This window comes from Hippoglossus hippoglossus, chromosome 16 (genome assembly GCF_009819705.1).
Source record: "Hippoglossus hippoglossus isolate fHipHip1 chromosome 16, fHipHip1.pri, whole genome shotgun sequence".
Lineage (NCBI taxonomy): Eukaryota > Metazoa > Chordata > Actinopteri > Pleuronectiformes > Pleuronectidae > Hippoglossus > Hippoglossus hippoglossus.
This window is the reverse complement of record NC_047166.1, coordinates 4,539,899-4,559,088: the sequence shown is the minus strand read 5'-3', so window position 1 is coordinate 4,559,088 and position 19,190 is coordinate 4,539,899. Positions and strand designations below refer to the sequence as shown.

General features: G+C 41.1%; 2 protein-coding genes and 1 long non-coding RNA gene across 4 annotated transcripts; all 3 read right to left on the bottom strand.

The window, feature by feature from the left end:
* Positions 1 to 35: 35 nt before the first annotated feature.
* Positions 36 to 3,487, bottom strand: il21r.2 (interleukin 21 receptor, tandem duplicate 2). The gene is made up of 6 exons (XM_034610092.1): positions 3,322 to 3,487; positions 2,408 to 2,554; positions 2,160 to 2,319; positions 1,758 to 1,854; positions 1,588 to 1,672; positions 36 to 1,217 (listed from the first exon to the last, which is right to left on the bottom strand). The coding sequence occupies exons 1-6, from the start codon at positions 3,370 to 3,372 to the stop codon at positions 723 to 725; spliced, it is 1,035 nt and encodes a 344-aa protein (XP_034465983.1). The 5' UTR covers positions 3,373 to 3,487; the 3' UTR covers positions 36 to 722.
* Positions 3,488 to 3,617: 130 nt separating this feature from the next.
* LOC117776297 lies at positions 3,618 to 4,765 on the bottom strand. The gene is made up of 3 exons (XR_004616418.1): positions 4,590 to 4,765; positions 4,293 to 4,386; positions 3,618 to 3,727 (listed from the first exon to the last, which is right to left on the bottom strand). It is a non-coding gene; the product is annotated as an uncharacterized LOC117776297 (long non-coding RNA).
* A 1,231-nt stretch (positions 4,766 to 5,996) lies between these two features.
* il21r.1 (interleukin 21 receptor, tandem duplicate 1) lies at positions 5,997 to 18,833 on the bottom strand. Of its 2 annotated transcripts, XM_034610074.1 has the most exons (12): positions 18,755 to 18,833; positions 17,301 to 17,430; positions 16,421 to 16,499; positions 14,769 to 15,000; positions 14,413 to 14,528; positions 14,043 to 14,148; positions 12,798 to 12,988; positions 11,999 to 12,132; positions 11,711 to 11,903; positions 11,536 to 11,611; positions 9,661 to 9,754; positions 5,997 to 6,854 (listed from the first exon to the last, which is right to left on the bottom strand). In XM_034610074.1, the coding sequence occupies exons 5-12, from the start codon at positions 14,471 to 14,473 to the stop codon at positions 6,093 to 6,095; spliced, it is 1,617 nt and encodes a 538-aa protein (XP_034465965.1). In that variant the 5' UTR covers positions 14,474 to 14,528; positions 14,769 to 15,000; positions 16,421 to 16,499; positions 17,301 to 17,430; positions 18,755 to 18,833; the 3' UTR covers positions 5,997 to 6,092. The 2 variants fall into 2 exon arrangements, with proteins under 2 accessions (XP_034465965.1, XP_034465967.1); XM_034610076.1 differs by lacking the exons at positions 14,769 to 15,000; positions 16,421 to 16,499; positions 18,755 to 18,833 and having other exon boundaries at positions 17,301 to 17,570.
* Positions 18,834 to 19,190: the final 357 nt, after the last annotated feature.

The window sequence follows — 19,190 nt, the reverse complement described above, 5'->3', positions numbered from 1 at the left end:
ATACAAGAAATGGTTGAGAACAAACATACAAACAGAGATTAACAGAGAAACATTCATGTGTTTGAATCGTTCTTTATTGATCCCCTGAAGGAAAAACTGTACAGCACAGCATGAGCATTTGATTCATCCCCTTTATTTTAAGAGCAGCGCCTTTTGCCCTCCCTAAAGAAAAACACTCATAGCTTTCATCAACATTTCAATAATTGGAAGGTGGAGGACGACCCGGCAATTATCTACAAGCATTTTTCTCAAGCCAAAAAACCCCAAACAAGTCATCATCATCATCATCATCATGTCTTATCGCGCCAGTTGTTTGTCTCCTTCAGGTGTCAAAGCAAATGGGACCAGTGGGCTCCCACAGAAGATGTGGCCGATGGTCTGGTGAGTCGACACTGAGCATCGGTGTTGATTCCACACTTTTCTAGGTGGTCCCCGCTTTTGCCTCCTGTCATCCTTGCTCTATAAACCCTCGGCCCCTGGACAAGATGTCAGAGTTCAGAGTTATCAGCTTCAATGTGGAAGGAATGCCCAGAAAGTATAACTGGACATAAAATACAAACAAGGCAAATACAACATAGTTTGGCCATATGCATAACAGCCTGATTCTGACCCTCCCCTGAAACAACCAGCCGCTGTGATCCGTGCCACCAGTGAACAGGTTTTAACATTTTTTAGCTCTCGTCCTCATGCTGGGAATCAGATGGAATATATGTGCTCTTCGTTCATTTGCACACTAAAACAGGAACCACACCCTCTGCTGTTTTGTTGAGGATGCAGTAATCTTTACAGTAACGTGGCGGCGAACTGGCTTCAACAGGACTGTTGGGTAAACTGCACTCTGGGCTTGGGGTCAGATCGTCGCAGCTGCAACCAGAGTCAGTGCAGCTGCTCTCGAAGACGTCTTGAGACGGCGACGGCGTTACTGGTACTTCCCCTATGCTGCAGCCCCAGACAGAGCCAGGGAGCCGAGTGTAAGAAGTGTCCTCTGCAGGATGGACCGTGGTTATCGGCTGGGGCGCCACGTGCATCCCAGGCAAGCCAACGTAGGAGGTTTGACATTGAGGGAATGTCAGTTGTGTAGCTGCAGTGATGTGGAGGTCCTGGTTCTCCTCTGGGTCCTTGGTTTTGGGTTTTGGTTCAACAGTCACAGCATCGTTTATCAAGATCTCGTCAGTTTTGTACACTAGTGCGTATTTACCTTGAGGTGAGAGCCATTCCTGTAAATACATGGACAGGAGGAAACATAAGGCTGGAGACAGCTGCATGACTTATTTCCACATGTTACACAGCATAATACATGGATCTTTAAAACGAATCTGGCATATTTAGGGGATTGATATTTGCAGGTATGTATTCAACTGAATTCCATTCTAGCTGTTTGTGTTTGTGCCTTGATTGGTTCCCTGTATTAAATTCTATCCTCATATGTAATTCTTTCAATCAATGTACTTCCACTGTGGTAAAGCTGAAGCAAATCTTAACAAAAAATGATAAACCAAAACAACCCCCGAGGTCTTGAACATAATGACTGGGGACAAGAGACGTCTATACACCACTGTGTGAGAGGAACCCACTCTGCCACCTCACCTTGAGGTTTCCTTCATGTTGCTGAAACAGAGGTTGAAAGAAAGGAGCAGGCGACGGCGTGTGGGACAGAGTTTTTATCTTCATTCTGTCAATCAAAGCAAATTTTACAAATCAGAGAACAGTCATTATGATAGAGTTGAATTTTATTTTTGAAAGTGCACACAATTTACCTTGCAGCGGGGCTGTGGAACACAAATACCAGAACTCCCACAACCACACACACCGGGACCAGAGATTTGGTCAAAGTTATCAATATGTTTTCTTGTTCTGAGAGAGAGTCAGGAAATAATTCAGCATTAGTGAGTCAGAGGTGACAGTGGAACTGACATTTAGGGGTTTTCATGGTTATTCCACAAAAGCAGTAGAGTGGGTTTTGGTCTTTGAGACTGACTCATGTCTTTCATACTATATTAACTGTATATCTCAATATATGTAATAACTGAGATATACATAACAGAGACTCACACATAAGTACAAGACTAGAGGAAGCAGACTTCTGATGTTTATCTGTACATTTACATGCATCATTCATAGTCAGTGCCATGACGACTAAAGAAAAAGTATGATTTTACCCTCTTGCACTTTGTTTTTCCAGCATATCTGTGGACTCCATTGACTCCAACTGGTGTTATATTCTCCCCTGACATTGGACCTCACTCGAGTGCAGTATGTAGCATGTGCTTCAAGTTGTAACCGTAAAATCGATGCAAACTCCTCACGCCTGTGAAGTGTCTGGGGAAACAATCAGAACGTTGTCAGGTCTTACATCTGCAGCGAAACACGGTGTCACAGTTTGTCTGTTTGTGACAGTGGATCTCACCTTGCTCTCACTGTTGGGAGATTTCTGGAGGAGGACTTCGTAGTCGAGGAAATCATTTAAGTACTTATGGTCTTCATACATACTTTTCCAGGTGATGTTGAAAACCTCTGGTGTTTGTTGGACATCAACTTCATCCGGGGGTGTCAGCTGAACTGATCACAAACATTGATCGAATCATATTTACATATATACAAATCTGTCTACTACGTACAGTACAAAGATACTACCTAATATGTGTTGTTGAGTATCTCTCCTGAATAATACTTGTCATAATCCTACAATGTACTATTATCGCCGCAAGGAGCTTGTGTTTATGTCCATTGGTTTGTTTGTAAGCAGAATTTCGCAAAAACGTCTAAACAGATTTCCAAATAATGCATGGAATTTGGAAAAAGAAAATCCGGCATAGGTGACTAACATCTATGAGTGGGTGCACATTGACGTGGATCCAAATCCAGATGTGGATCTAATGAATTTAAAAGTGGTTGAGTAGCTTCAATAGTTTTAGAACTATGTCCAAACAAACATTATGGATTTAGTGCAGAATGTCTTTACATAGAAAAATCTTTATTGTCATCATAACCAGGTATAATGAAATTGTAAGTGGCTTCTCTCTTCAAAGTAAGTTAGATATATAAAAGTGTAAACATCTAGAAAAATATAAGCATGTAAATAAAAACATTTTACGTGAACATATATAACTATGCAGAGAACGAATATGACATATTTACAAATAAGCCTAGTGCAAAATGGCAGAAAAAGGCTTTCTGCATATGTGTGTGCATGTGTCGCATGTGTCAGTCACAGTCCCCAGATATCAAATACACACAACTGCATGCATGCACACACACATGTGTCACACCAGTCCGTCAGTCACATACGGTCAGTGTGAAGTACAATAAAATCATACTCACTGTTTTCTGATGGTGTAAATCCCTTGATGAGTGAACGGCAGCTGGAGTCATTACACAGTTGCACGTTGTACGTAGTACTAGAGGTGAACACTCTTCTGTCAAAGACTGTGCAGACACAACTGTAAGTGTGATTCTTCAAGATGAGTGGACAAGTGTACCTTTTATCGTCCCTAAAATAAAAATAAAAACCACCATAAACATGCTTGTTTATAACATGATGCATGAACACAAACATTAAGAATTCAACATTTTCATTAACTTATATAAATGTGGAAGAAGTGCAGTTACCTGATATTTGTGAACTTCAGGCTGTAGTTGGTGTTGGACTGTGCCACAGGATCACCAGTGATCTTCAACACACATGCGACTTCGTTCCAGAAGGCACTCACACAGGAATATCTATCAGCTACAAGTGAGGGAGAAAATATCATGTAGATTTGGACATAATTACTTATTCCCAGTGGTGGGACGTAACAAAGTACATTTACTTAGTTACTTCACTTAAGTGCATTGAGAAATAGGCTACACTCTGCAAGTACTTTTACTACCTTAAAAGCAAGTACTTACATTTACTCAAGTAGAGTTAATATTACCATGTTTATTTCAAACGTAGAAGAATAAAGTTTCATAAAAATGGAAGAACTCAAGCACAGTGAGTTGAGTAAATGTTGAGTAAACCCCCGACTGTGGGGTAGTGACCACAGTCGGGGGTTTACTCAACATTTACTTGACTCACTGTGCTTGAGTTAAAATTAATATTACTCAAGAAAGACGTGAATAACAACTTGACATTTCAACATTTCCCGCCTGCTCTGTGCTGGCTGTAAACTGTAAAATGCACGTAGGATCCATGTGAAATTATCTCTGCACAGTTAAATGGGGCGAAGGTGATCGCACAAATAACCACAAGATGAGATCTGCTGTGAGATGCCTTGTTTTATCCTCTCAGTATCCAGAGAGCTGAGCCTTACCTGTGCTGCTGCTGCTCACAGCGAGGATGCTGGAGCACCAACACACGAACAGGAGCTGCGGACACTTCATGTCTCCATGGAGATGAGTATCACTCTGTCGGACAACAGTAAAACCTCAGTTTGCAATTCATCTTGAATTATATGTGTGTCCACCTCTGCTGTAATTCAACACATTTATCGTTCCAGTCCACAGTAGCAAGAATTACAATATAACAATATATTAAGTTAATCTTCTAGAAAAAGACAAGAAAATCTATACAGTTGTCATGATGGTAGAGAATGGAAATGTGCTGTTACCTGAGGGGCTGCCCTGGTGCTGTTGGTGGCTCACACACTGAATGAGATGAACTGAGCTTCAATTTATTATCAGTTGCATCACAGGATGTGAAACCTCAGAGTTTTTTTTTTGTGTCATTTGTGGATCTTTTTTTCATGCTTTTCTTCAGAGTAATTTTTGTTGAGGTGAATTATTAATATATTTAAGTTGCTATACATGTTTTAAGACTTAATGGTTTGTTTTTTTAATGATCAGGTTTCAGCTTCTCCTCCAGAGGGGTCAGTCTTTCAAAGGATGGTGTTTTTGATGTGTGTGGTGTAAAATCCCAAATCTCCCAAGTGTTGCAGGTTTTCCTTCTATGATCTTGTCTGGAAGAACATGCATCAGCTTCTCTAATCGTGATTCTTTCTTTTATTTTGACATCTGCAGGCACAGACTGAGCACACAGAGCACGAAGGAGAAGCAAACACCACAACATTCAAATCCAACTTAATATTTACATGGAATTTAAGACAGAGAAAACAGACAGAATTAGAATAATAGAGTGCAGATCTCTGATTCCCCTTAATCCACATCTGCACCAAAATGTAATGGAGTCTTTAAAAGCCGAGGTCTCATCCCTCCACCAGATTTAGTGGAAATTCATTTAAGCATTGTCCTGCTAATAAAGAAAGCAACAAACCAACAAACTAGAAAGGCACTGAGTAGATCTGATACAACTGCAAAAACCAAACAATTCCCTTAAATTCAATTACACACTCATATCAGTTCCCCACAGATGCCTCATCAAGAGCCATGAATCACTCCCTAAGAAAAGGCAAAAAACATCGTAGTTTCATAAGTTAAATCTTTTGCCAGTTCCTGCAGTTGCACCTCCACAGTTGTGCATGTACCACACGAATATAACATTTGGTGAAAGAGGAGAAATAATCGTCGTGTTTGGAGATGAGGGACATTGCACAAAACAGGACGAGTGGTTGCAGTGATGACAGATAATGGTCATTTACAAGAACGTTATCAGACATCTTGATAAGGCAGCACGCACAGGGTGCAAGATGAAGCATAAGAACATGCAGAGACGGAGACAGAATGACAAAGATATTATGCACAAAAGCATAAATGCAGAGTTTTGATCCTGTGTTGCAATGTCTAAGACGTCCGGAGGGTCCCATGCAAATAATTATAGATGCTCATTGCTTTGTTATGACCTATTAACGGACTGATGCATTGAATGAGCATTTGAGAAACTCACTGCAAGAGACATGAAGGGAAAGACTATTTTCAAAACATATTTAAACACAAACAACGATTATAAAACAAGAGAAGCTGACTATATACACGTCATACAAAGTACAGGGTTCAACATTTCAAGATGAACTAACTAGAATCTCAAATATCTGTTGTGAAAATACCAACAACAATGTCCATGTTTTAAATGCACGACCCACAGAACTCCAAAAAGTGTTGCATTAAAGTCACAGTCCTGCATAAACGCAGCTTAACGGTGGCAGGAATAATAATCATCACTGTGTTTCACGCAGTTCACTGTCCGAGTTGCTGGCGTCCTCCTGAATAATGTTACATATCATCCACTGCCTCACGTAGTTTGAATTAGAGTTTTTTTGCTCCTGAAATAAGTCGGAGTCCATGTGCTCCGCTGTGTCCGAGGCCCCGGGGCTGCTGCACTCTGCAAAACCACTGTCAATGGTGTCCAAGTCCACACGAGGGTAGCCGTCCTCCGAGTGCTCGTTTGAGGTGTAGGAGTCAAGGGAAATCCTCTCTGGCTCGTTGAACTCAGCACGTGGCTGAAAGTTTATATTTCCCACTTCTGATAACTCGATGGACATTTTGTTTTCATGCTCTGGTGACATCGCGCTTTGTCTGTCCAGCTGAGGTCCCTCTGAATCGTACCCAGCATGCTCTCTGTCGACCTCTTCGAACGAACCAAAGCTTTCTCCGTCTTGGAAGCTGGCGAGGGTGTTCACGGAGCTCTGCGACATGACTTCCTCCTCATACTCCTCTCCGGACAGGGTAACCGTGTGGATGGAGACGTGTCCAGCGGAGTGGCCGGTGTCCTGCGAGCTGCCATCGCTGTGGAAGGGCAGCAGCCAGTTGCTCTGAGGCTGCAGCACGTGGGGGAAGTGACCGCCATTACTCGTCTCGTTGACCTCTCTGAAGCTCTTCTTCTCCTCGCTCCGTTGAGGGACGTCGTACTGCTTCTCGCTCGTCAGCTGAGATTCGATCCGCAGGTAATCATACTCGCTGAATAAAGGCTTCACCCACTCCTGCAACAGAGCAAAGGGAAGACATTAACTCAGAGTCTATAGAACCACTGGCACTGTGAATGTTTAAAGGAATATAAGGAATGCAGCATTTTGGGAAAGGTTCGGTTGTATAGATAATGGATGAATGGATGGATGGAGGTAGAACGTGTGTTTATTAATGAGTTTATAGGTTTGTAGGATTTACTGCAGGACGGAGCCTTACTCTGGGTAGCTGAAAATGGAGGGGTAGGGCCAATGGGGGGGGTTGAACAGGGGTTATGTGAGAGACTGGAAACTTCCAGGACGACTGTGGTGTTATTTTGTGATTTTATCAAACGTTCCACTTCTCATCAAGGGTTGAAAAGCGGAGGCAGGAGGTTATGCTCGGTGGTAAAATGTTCCCCCGCCCAACAGCAGCCTCCAGTTCCTCGAGCAGGAGCCTCTGGCTTTTCACTACTTGAGGATTTTACAACCTCCAGCAGGATCTAAACATTTTTAGTATCTGTTATTATACATGATGTTACCATAAGGGAAATAATACATGCGGTGTTAGCGTCCATTATTCATCATTATTATCCACCAACTTATTTTTGCACATACTGCAGGAAAGTATTGACATTTTAACCATTTTCCATCACACGTTAAGACTCATTGGAGTAAGAAGGAGCCAACATGAACATTTCTACGTTATGCATATATGATTTATAAGATACACTGCTATGAATAACTGTGATTTTTGTTTTACATTGTTTCAAATTTGACTCAATTTTCAATTTTCAAACTTTGTTTCAACTCTCCCACAAACACACACAGCTTCACAGCAGCTTATTAAGTGTGAATCTTCTGCAGCCACGTTTCGCCTACATGCAGAAAGGTGATGCCCAGATAAGCATGAACCACACTCTCGATGCTCACGTCACCACTTCCTGACGGAAAAAGATCATCAGCATCACAGAGTCGTCTCTGATGCACTGAAGGAACGCCACGAGAGACAGATAGCACAGGCTGACAAGACCATAGATTTCAGCAAGAGCGTGGTTCAGTTTATCGAAGTGATCCTGAAGATACCGTGTACAAAATAAATAAAACGCCCAATGAGATATTTTGAAGAGCAAACAGGATTTGTAAGTGCAAACCTGCAGAAAAGCACCTCACACTGAAGACGTGTTGTTGTTGTTTCCCTTGCTACAGACATAATACAGCTTTTCATTAGTATCATTTAAGAACACGTCCTTCATAAACGGACACATTTAAGTTAGTTTAATTTCTGTTTCTGTCGTCAGTTTAAGTGTTTGATGACGGTGAAAATCCAGATGCTGCTACTTAAGAAACTCTGCAGCATCAGAATCAAATACATAAACTAAACTCCTCTGCAGCAGATTGTCTTCATAACTCTTTTATTGAAAGTATTTGATTTCTTAACGTTACCAGTGACCCCACATATGTCCTTCATGACTTCTATAATATCACGTGTTTTATGTTGTTCACATACGCTTTTTAACTATATATTAGTTTGACAGTTTGCATTTCACGCTGTGATCTCTTGTCTCCCACATGTTTTTCTTTACACCGTCATATTTTGCTCTTATAGACTGTTCTTATGTTTGTATATAACTGTGTGTTTTTATAGTTTTAAACCAGCTGACTCTGATCTCTTCTGTATTTCATCATCTTTCTACTTCTTCCCCTTCCACAACACTGAATGTTCTCCAGGTTATTTGCTGTGGTAGCACACTCTGCTGGGAAATCTTTGTAACTGCACATAAATCCCACACTGAAGGTGTTGGGTTTACTTGAGCTGAGCTGCACTGAACTGCAATACTGCCAGTAGTTTTTAAAGAATACCTCAATAACTGTAAACTCTACGAGTATATTGTATTATTATTAAAAATAATACTAGATTTATTTAGCGCTAGATGTATTTATTGCTCTTTCTATTCAGCTTAATCCCGAGATAAATGTCCACATCACCGGTTTAGGATAAGTAGGATTCTAGAAAAATGTCCAGACAACCGGTAACATTGGAATTATACAGTAAACTCTCAACCCTGGATGATAAACAAGTTGGGGAAAAGTATTTTTGCCTTTTGAATCTTCGACCCTGAGAACATGATCTAGTTTCAGCTGCTTAAAATCCAACACCTGTTTCTGGGTTGTCACCCGGGTCGTTTATCTTTTAGGGGCAAAGTTAAATGTGACTATTTTGAGGCTGTTTTGACATTTAAGTGTGTTTCAGTAATCGTCTGTTTGGGTGTTGAACCGACGGAAGATTAAATATCAGGGGAAATGAAAACAATGGCGGAAAGAACCATCATCGTAATCTGTGGCCATATCAAATGAAAACAGTCTTATTTTAGGTCTGAAACTCGACACATAAAAGGAAGGGGGATTTTCCACTGTGCTGTCATTTAAAAATATCAAACCACAGAAAATCCTCTTGAAGCCCCTGCACACCGCGTCACTCTCAACATCTGAGCCCTCACATGTGAGTGAAGGGAAATTCCCTGGAGACTCAGTCTGCTGAGTCCAGATGTGCTGAAAAGTCCCGTCAGCAACACCTGCTGGGCCGTTTTGGAAATAACACTCAACCGAGTTTGTTTTGCTTTCCTCGGCTATGGCTCAGGGGGCAGAGCGGGTCGTCCTCTAACCATAGGGTCGCCGGTTTGATCCCCATCTACCCCTTTTCAGCATGCTGAGGTGTCCTTTGGGCAAGATACTGAAACCCAGACGACTGTTCCGACAGTGTAGCAGTGATGCACGATAGAGAAAGTGCTGGTGGAGTGTCATCATCCACAGAAAAGTATAAATACAGAACATTAACCGTTACCTTGAAGTTTCCTCCATGGTCGTGGTACAGAGGTTCGAAAAACACGTTCGCTCTGGGGATGAACGTCACCACCTTGAGTCTTTTTGTCAAAAACCTGAAACAAACACCAAATGATTTCAGAGGAAGGAAGGAAATAGACAAATGACATTCATAACTCAAAGGTGCTGATGCAGTTTTCAGTGGTGCAGAGGCAGCTTTATAAATCATAAGTCATTCTGATACTGCAGAAAGACATTAATGTGAGCTGCTGTGCGCTGAAGCTGGAGACAGTCACATCTTAGACTAAAAATTATTGAACTTTTAATGTTTTATGACTCAATATATATAATAATAAAAACCTTAGAGTGGTTCAGGGTGGTTGCTTGGAACATGAGTCAAAAGTGCCAGCGCTATATGACACCACTGTTTTAATTCTGTATAAATCTGCAGTGACCGTTTCATTTCTGACTCAGACACAAGTGTCAAAAGTCAGACGTCTGTATAAGGTGCAAATATCTTAATACAGTTGGAAACAATGTTGATTTGATGTTTTAGGAAGACACTCTGACGTTATTTGCTGTAAGGACATTCAATAATTTAAGAGTCAATCGAGAATATTGTGGAAATATTCACGTTAAAACTATTTTATATTTAAACATCTGGTGTTTTTAAAACAGCAGGGGTTATTTAAGGTCGTCAACAATGATCTTCGGTGGCTCTGTATAATGTGATACTCTCTGAATTCAGGATAATGTTTTACCAAGTGAAATCGATCTATTGCACAAACAGCACCACCACCACCATGATGGGAGATTTCACCTTTTACACCTTTATTGCTCTATTGTTCTTTGCTTCTGCGGCGAAACAATATTGTAAAACACCCAAATGCAGTAAAATGCAAAAAAAAAACGTCCCCACAAACTGAAACTTTCAAAATGATCACATTGCATTTGCTGCTGCGAACAACGATATTTGTTTTTAAAAAAAGAATTATAAAGTGATGCGCCGAGCCAAAGCAAAGTTGAAATCATCACGGCTCAAAGAAGGTAGTATCCCCTGATATGTGAGTTCTTGTTCTTCTTGTAAGTGTGTGTGTGCTCTCGGTGGTGTTCTCAGTTCTCTGACACTGCTCTGCATGACTTCCTATGTCTTCTAGCCATGGCAGCGCAAAGTGCACATACGACGCTGCCGTGGTTTGTCTACTCGTGGGAGGTGATGCCCGGAAAGTGTAGATTGAAGCAGCGAGAACACATGCTAATCGTTTACAGGAAAACAAAGTGCTGGTGATCTCGAGGCACAGCCTGCTTTCACGCTGCAGTTATTTTTATGTACAATTGATTTAGATTCAGTGATGTGCAAGTTTAAAAGGAAATTAAACGTTAAACACAATTTACATGTTTTATGTCTGTGATAATTTATAGTTTTCCAAATATAATAATATCTGCAGGTTTCTCCGAGTAGTAGTTATAGGAATCATAGTAGTAGTTCAAGGAAAGCCTGATTGAATATATAGAAATGAAGTTTTTGAGCTCATGTGTGAAAGTTTTAACGTGAGAAACTTCACTGTGTTTGAGAAATATGAAAACATGGGCCACTGAATTTTTGGAAAGCAACTTAAGATGCTATTAAAGGAGACATATTCAGGTTGACAATTTTAATTTGGGTTATTACTTAAAAAGGTTTTCATGCTCTAATGTTCAGAAATCACTTTCCTCAAACCGTCCATTGCTGCTGCTCCTCTTTTTTAGCCTCTTTTTAATTTGAAGCAGAACTTTCACATGAACATAAAAACCTATTTAACACACCAGAGGAAATATGTCTCCTTTAAAGTTCTGAAGGTGCCACAATCCAACACAGGGAGAAAAACAAAGTCACTCCAGCGTGTACAATACTCACAGTTTCTGGAAATACCACAAAAGGATGCAGAAGACGAGAATGATGGGGAGGACAAACCAAAAATATCCATTCATCCCTGCACATGTACAGAAAGAAAAACCAGACAAATAATGAAATGATTTATCGTGACAAAGTTGATGATGTGATTGTTTCCAGGTTGGTTTAGTTCTTTCACCTTCATCCTCCACAGGAGCTCCTTCTGTCCTCCACTCCACAGCAGTGCTCCACTCGCTCCACGGACCCCGATAGACGTTGTTAGGGCACATTTTGGCCTTAACATCCACAGTGTAGTTGACACCCGGCTGGAGTTTGCTGTTGTGCAGCCGGATGTACTGTGACTTCTCCAAGAGAATGGAAGGAACCGGAGCCTGTCAGGAAGATGGCATGGGAGTCGTCAGGGGAGAAACTTGAACATCAACGTACTGCAACAGCATCGTTTCACCTTCTGTTTGTGCTTTCAAACCTTTGATGGGTGTTTGCTCTCTCTTATGCGCAGCCTGTACTGGAGACAGTCGTTTTGGTTGTGGTGGGCCCATGAGATGTTGTAGAGTCCGTCAGTGTTCGTCACTCGAACGTCGGAAGGAGGCTGAGGTTTCACTGTGAAATTGAAAATGCACATACGTAAATAAGAGAAGATATTTTTAGCTTTTGTCTGAATATGGAGGCTCAAGCAGGCGGGTGGGTGTTTGCTACCTGCTCTTATCTCCACGAGAACTCGCTAGAACAAAGATCAAATAACTGGTGTTCTTCGCTGAACTACCCTAGAATCGTTCTGTCCTCGTCTCTTTTGGTGCAGATCCGGATCGGGGGGGGGGGGCAGATCCAGGATAAATTTGTTCAACTTTCAAATTTTTCAAGACTTTCCCTGATTTCTCAAGAGAAGAATTTAATGGTTCTTGATGAAAACAATTGCAATTAGGTGCAGATGTAAATAAAATTGTGGATCAAATTTGGTTTCTTAAGGGGGGATGTTGGGCCTTGGTGGAAGTATGTGCCATTCTAGCGCTGGTCGGATTCTATCTATTGGCTGTGGTATGATTTTATACTCGACAAGTATCTAAATGTGTGAAAACAAATAGAAACTAACATCAAACTTCTTAGAAATCATCTTTACTCACATATTTTGCCACTAAACACGTCATAAGTGATGCACCGTAGATGCTATTGTTGTCTGTGACATTTGATAATGTCTGTGTTGTCTTCTTATCTGTTCAGTACGCGATGGAATGAAATGCCACATCACGCTTTTAAATCTAACTTACCCACGTCACTCAGAGCCCAGCTAGATGACTCAGTCTCCTTCGTTATTTCTTGATCCCCCTGGTGACTGGCAGTCGCGGTGCACCAGGTCCCGATGCTTGCGACTACATAGAGCTCCTCCAGGTTCATCACGCACCAGGACTGAGGCCATTCGATTTCACAGCTGCCGTTTACCACTTCGTCGTCGTCGTCACTGCAACAGAAAAACCCTGTGTTACAATCCGTGGGGGACATGTCAGCAGCAAGGAACATTTGAGAAAGTAAACCATGCAAGGCAGGTGCATTCATTATTGATTAATCTGTCAATTCCCCAATGAATTAAACCTTGGTCTGTGAGCAAGAAAGTCAGAAAATTGGGATGGATTCAGATTACTACCAGCTTTATATAATAACACATGAGTAGAGACGAAAACATCAAATCACTTTTGAGGAAGGTAGGAAACAGAAAACATTTAACACATTGCTTGAGAAATAACCAACGGGATTATTTAAGTGACTGGAATGACGCTCATTAAAGCTCGAACCTCCGCCAAGGCCCCTTAAATTCAATCAGGCTGCACCGAATAACACACACTCATAACTATCAGTACCCTGCATGTGCCTGATCCTGGATCTGCCCCCACTGATCCGGATCCACACCAAAGTTGAAAGGGTTCTTCCCTGAACCATAGACCACATCCTTTTTGTGTAATCAACAAGCAAACCAACTAACAAACGCTCCGGGGTGAAGACACAACCTCCGGTGCAGCGGGAACAAAATTATTGTTTGTTTAGTTCTTTGCTGTAATTTAGAAACAGTGTGACCATTATGTAGTTTGTCCAGCAGGGAGCAGGAAGTGTTGTTGTTCACAATCGGTACATATCTTGGTCATAATCCTAAAGTCAAATTCAAGGAATCCCCCAAAAAGTTTGTTTCTAGTCATATACTGTATTTATGAAAAACACAGTCGACGACACATCAAGTAGCTGAAAATTTCAAAATGCTAAATCCGTCAGACCCTATGGCTTAAACCATTGATAATAAACATGAGATCAGTTTTACATTATCACACAAGTGAAGAGTATTAATATTAAAAACAGCTTCACTGTGGAGGTCAAACTTCTTGCAGTGTTTTCCTGAGGTAAACGAAGCCATTTTAAATCAACTCGACTGTTTCCAGAGCCCTTTGAGTTACAGGTGGGACAATAAAGCCACACACAGGAAATAAACATCAACATTAAAGATAGATGGAGATCTGAACTTGTACCTGCAGCTGACTTCCATGAGGATGGGATATGTAGTTATTCCTGAACAGGAGCAATTCAGTGACACATCGTAGTCCGTCGAGCAGGTGACATTGTACAAAGACGTGACTGGAACAAAAATGAAATGAGGTGAACGTTCAGCTGGTGAGGTTTAAAAAAAACAAACAACATTCATTCACCCGTCAATTAGTCAGTTACCAAGAGAAACAATCAAGTTAAGAAAACTAATTTTAGGCGAAACTTGGCCAAAGGTTTAAACATCGAGACAAACACACACAGCAACGTACAAGAGTGAAATACTGAGCTAAACTGAAGAGTTTCCATTAGGAATTCAGATCAATAGATTGAATAGAATTGGATCAGTCAACTTACCACAGTGGATCAACAAAGTGACGTCCAACAGCAGCAATAAGCAAACAGCTTTCAGCGCCATGGGGACGACCCAGTGTTTTCAGCCGCTTCGACGAGAGGAAACACAGCAGCTGAAACTGTACATAGAAATATTTGTTATAAAATGATCAGTGGTTAGAAAAAAGAAAAGAAAAGAGCTAAACGCCTTATCGAATAGACAAAAGGTTAAAATATGTAAGATTAGCATTACCAGGAGCATGTAAACACATTCATTAACGAGCACACACTTCAACAAGTCAGAATTTCTAAAGGTGTCAAAACAGACTTTTCCCAGTAACTCGATCACTTCTCTCTCTCTCTAAAAGCAACAATCTTACCTGTTCTTATTTGTCAAAATGAAAAATTCTGTCCCTGAGCTGCCCGAGTCACCGCTGTGTGAGAGCGTTTAGCGGAACAGGGTTCAGTCTGTGTCACAGCGAAGGCGTCAGTGGCGTGACTAAGGATGTGGTTTCAGCCCCTTTGAGTGGCGTCTGTGTGGATGTTGCTTTTCCACCACATCCACACTGCATGAATATGTATGAATATGCAACACTTAGCATCAACAGGAAGCTGAAATTCAAATAAAAATAAAAATAATTCTGTTGTTTATAACAAATAAAAAAAAAAAAATTGACTTTAAAGATTTGACTTTGTGCTGAGGAAATGACGAATTGAACTTTAAACAACCTCTTCCCCACGTAGTGTTCCACCTGTCAGAGTAAACGTATAACTGTTGATGCACAACAGTATAAAACACTCACAACAGGATCCAGTGTGTTTAATGAGACCTTTCAAAAGACCCTTATCACACTTAGCACACACGGCTTATTGGGGTTTTTTTCTGAAAGTTCCAGCAGAGAGCACATGTGTTTGAAGCTGAATGAGTCACACGGTGCCTGTGCAGCCCCTCGGCGCTCAGGTTTAATAACGACATTAACTCCAAATGGGATTAACTCTGAGTGTTTAGAGACAGATGTTCACATTAGGCACCAGGAGCTGAACCATAAGAGTCCAAACCCAAGTGATGCATAAACTACGTTAGAGCACAAAGATGTTTTTACATTGTACTTCAGGAGGGGGGCTGTGGGGATGCAAATCATTCTGTAGGTGTGTGAATGTGTGTGTTTAATGTCACAGTACTGATGTTAGTCAGAGCTAAAGGCCATTCTGCCTCACAGACACACAGAGACTTCGCACCTGTTGCACTTGGTTTGTTCTACGTGACAAAAGAGCAAGTTTGATATTATACTTTCAGGGGCCACTGCAGCGTCTAATGAGATCCAGTGCAACAGCTCAGCCATAAATCCAAGGCAGTCGGCGTCAGAGAGATATGAATCTAACCACATGTCTACTTGAATGTTCTGTTCACCTCGCTTACCAACATGAAAGGGGAAGAATATTTCATTTCAATACTAGAATAGTAGAGCGCCTACCTCCGCAAAGGTCAAACAGCTTCAAATCAGATGAGCTGCACCAATTTGCACAGACTCATAGAGACAGTAACAGTTCCCTAAATCTGCTTGATTTTTTTTACATCAGGCTCCACGAATTATTCTCTGGGAAATTGATGAAAAATGTTCTCTGACCCACAGTGCATCCTTCCCACCGGTGGAAATCTGTCTGGTTGGTTCGGTGTCATCTTGCTAAACAAACAAACAATTGGACGAAGCATCCTTTGCACAGGTCAAAATATCAGAGGGAAATGAATCGGACTACAAGTTCACCCCTGAGGTTTTAGTTTGCAGTGAACTGAAGCATGTTTTTAACCTCATTTACCAACGTGGGGAAGAACGTCTCATTTCAGTATAATGTCGCTGTGACCTCTGTGACAAAAACCTACTTTAACATCTCTCGGAAACTTCGCACGAGCTGAACACTGTGGGTGAATGCAGAGCTGTTGAATTAATTTGCATTGCATTATGTGGGTGTAATGAGTGGCCAGGGAGTATATACACTATATATATACAGTATATACCACACAGTGTATTACCTTTGTGAAGCTGCTCAGTTGCTGTTGAGCAAGGCACTGTGATCAGAACTGGAGTCGGACCCTGGGCGCTGCAGTGAGGCTGTTGAATTGAAGAGGAGAAATGTCACCATGAGGATTAACAGACTCGAACCAACAGTGTGATAGAAATAAAAATAAAAATATATATTTTTGAATCTATTTTTGATGAATTCACTGGGGTTTAAAACCTGGAAGGTGCTGGTTGGGTCTTTTGTAAAGTAGCTGAGGTGCTGAGAGCCTGAAGTCAAGTTTGACCCAGATCAATTCTGTGAAGATGAATTTAGTTACTTTAAGTGGTTTCTGGTTCTTTTAACGCACTGTTCACTTTTAACCTTTAATTTAACATTTCACTTTTAACCTGCATTTAACACTTAGTGCAGATTTCACCTGGGCCTCCTGCTCGTCATATTAAATCGACCAGAATCAATGTTTTACTGAACTTTACCGCCCACCCCCTCCACACACAGAGCACAACAATACGACAGGAACTGGAAACACTATCACAAGTCTCATAACTTTGCAATGTGAAAACTCCAAGTTGATAAAGATAAAACAATAAAATCCTAAAGAGAGAAATGAGTAAAACCAGAAATATGGTATTAAAGTGATAACAATTCTGAGATAATATGCAAGTTGATGCAATTGATAAATAAAATAGAACAAAAGGATTCACCTGTAAAAGAATCTCAGATGTGTAAATAAATGTACAGAATAATTATCTTTTGAGGAATAAAAATTCCACGAAAGAGAATAAGAAGACGCCTCTCTGAAGTGTGTGCAGCACTTGGTCCTGCTCGAGATCAAACTGATATTAAAGCACATGTGGGAGTAAATGATGACGCTAGTGTGAGTGTTTATCTACCTTCGTTCCTCAGAATGTGCCCACGACATCCTCCACGTCTCCTCTGGCACATCACTCACTGGACGAAAGACGGACTCAGCAGCCGGACAGTTTCCACTGGTCGACCCTGCTGAAGCTGAATCCTCAGAGACTGAGGGAAGTGTTGGTGTTTCATGAGAGAAGCGGCTCATCGGGCGAGGGAAGTAGCTGCAGGCCAAACAACAGATCAACAGCCTCTTTGTTTAAAATGCACATTAAACAGAAAAACGATTCCGCCTCCAGACACGTGAGAATGTTACTCAACAGGTCCGAGTGTCACTTATTAATATCCCAGCCCTTTGATTTCATTTCGAAGAATTAACTTTTCAGATCACTGACATGTGCAGTTGTTCTCAGGCCTTATTTGCATCCACAGCAGACTGAGATCATGCTGAAGTCAGGAGACGGTGATAAATCAGCGTCCTGATATAGAACCAAGACTGCTTTTAGTTCAGTTTCTGCACCGACTTTGCTGATGTGCAGAATAAGTCATTCTTCCCTTTATACCGTGGATGACACATTATCACCAAAGTAGATTATTTCCATCTTCATGCTTCTACATCTACATCCATCTACATCCAGAATAACATTCACATTAGGGAGGGGGAGTTATGTTTGCATAGCTATTTTCTAGGAATTGTATTTCCTTCTTTTCATTTCATAAACACAAACATATTTAATTTACCCAGATACTTCTCAAATAGAGCTGCACATTAAATTCGCTTTCAAATGAGACTTTCAGTGCAGTGGGGGGGGGGGGGGGGGGGGGGGGGGGGGATTTATCAGGGGTGTTTCCCTTTAAGATTATTATTATTATTTCAAGGGAAGAACTTTGGGGTAAAATCCAGGTCCCCTGAGATAATATCAGTTCTACTACCAGTATTACTACTTAGGCTTCAAAGTAAGAACTGCTGAATGCCAGTGTAATGACACACACACACACACACACACACACACACACACACGCATAAAGAGACCTAATTTCACTAACGGTAACAGAGGCTGAATTTATCCAAGAAGATCTCAACGGGGAACTCCACCACCATGTTCATTCAGTTTTCACATTGAGTGTAATCTCAAGGTACGATTCAGAGTAAACTTCTGTTCTAATCTTTACCCAGAAACAAACCAAAACTGAAAGTCCCGTCTCTACTGTGGTGGAATGACCACGCACCAGGTTTGTCATAAAGTCATAATGTCAGCGTGTTGGTACATGTGATTCCTGTGTTGGCAGGAATCACATGTTGGTACTGATTGATACAATCTACAATCATCATTCTGTCCCGAAAGGCTTTCAGTATATTTGAAACTAATTTGGCTTCCACAGTCTTTTTGAGATAGAAAACCTGGAGAAATCATTAAATTGTTAAAGTTTCATTAAAGTTTTGAGCTTTAAAATGATTTGAATCGCAGAGAAAGTTGAACAGTGATTGAACCTAAAGATGATGTGAAACGATTCTCTCCCTTCATCAGTGACGAGTGACGAAGACTCCACGTGGTGAAGACCAACACAGGTAGAGCTCATCAGAGGCAGGGCAGGTGACCACTGAGTGACGGACACAGGACAGGAAGTGAAGCAGTATGAGAAACACATGCAAGTACAAAATAAAACAGGAAGTAAAACACGCAAAGTGACAGATTTTATGAAACGATATGCATTTTAAATGTATTTATATATGTGTGTTTCAACATTTTACTACTTACAATTCAAGGCCACACGGGAATCAGTGACCTCCCGACTGACGCGTTTCTGGCTCCTGCTCGATCCAGATCGAGGAAGTGATCCCGTATAGAGGATGTAGATAAAGTTTGCACACTGATTGAAATGGATTCAATCCTTATGTTGCAGCCTGATTAAAACCAATCAACAAA

Coding starts and splice junctions, on each gene's coding strand:
- il21r.2 (XM_034610092.1), bottom strand. CDS start 3,372: ATGACTCCAGCTGCCGTTCACTCATCAAGGGATTTACACCATCAGAAA. Junction 2,555..3,321: donor ATTTACACCATCAGAAAACA/GTGAGTATGATT, acceptor TGATCAGTTCAG/CTGACACCCCCGGATGAAGT. Junction 1,855..2,159: donor GAAAAACAAAGTGCAAGAGG/GTAAAATCATAC, acceptor ACTCTCTCTCAG/AACAAGAAAACATATTGATA.
- il21r.1 (XM_034610074.1), bottom strand. CDS start 14,473: ATGGCGCTGAAAGCTGTTTGCTTATTGCTGCTGTTGGACGTCACTTTG. Junction 12,989..14,042: donor CTCATGGAAGTCAGCTGCAG/GTACAAGTTCAG, acceptor TTTCTGTTGCAG/TGACGACGACGACGAAGTGG. Junction 11,612..11,710: donor AGCTCCTGTGGAGGATGAAG/GTGAAAGAACTA, acceptor GTACATGTGCAG/GGATGAATGGATATTTTTGG.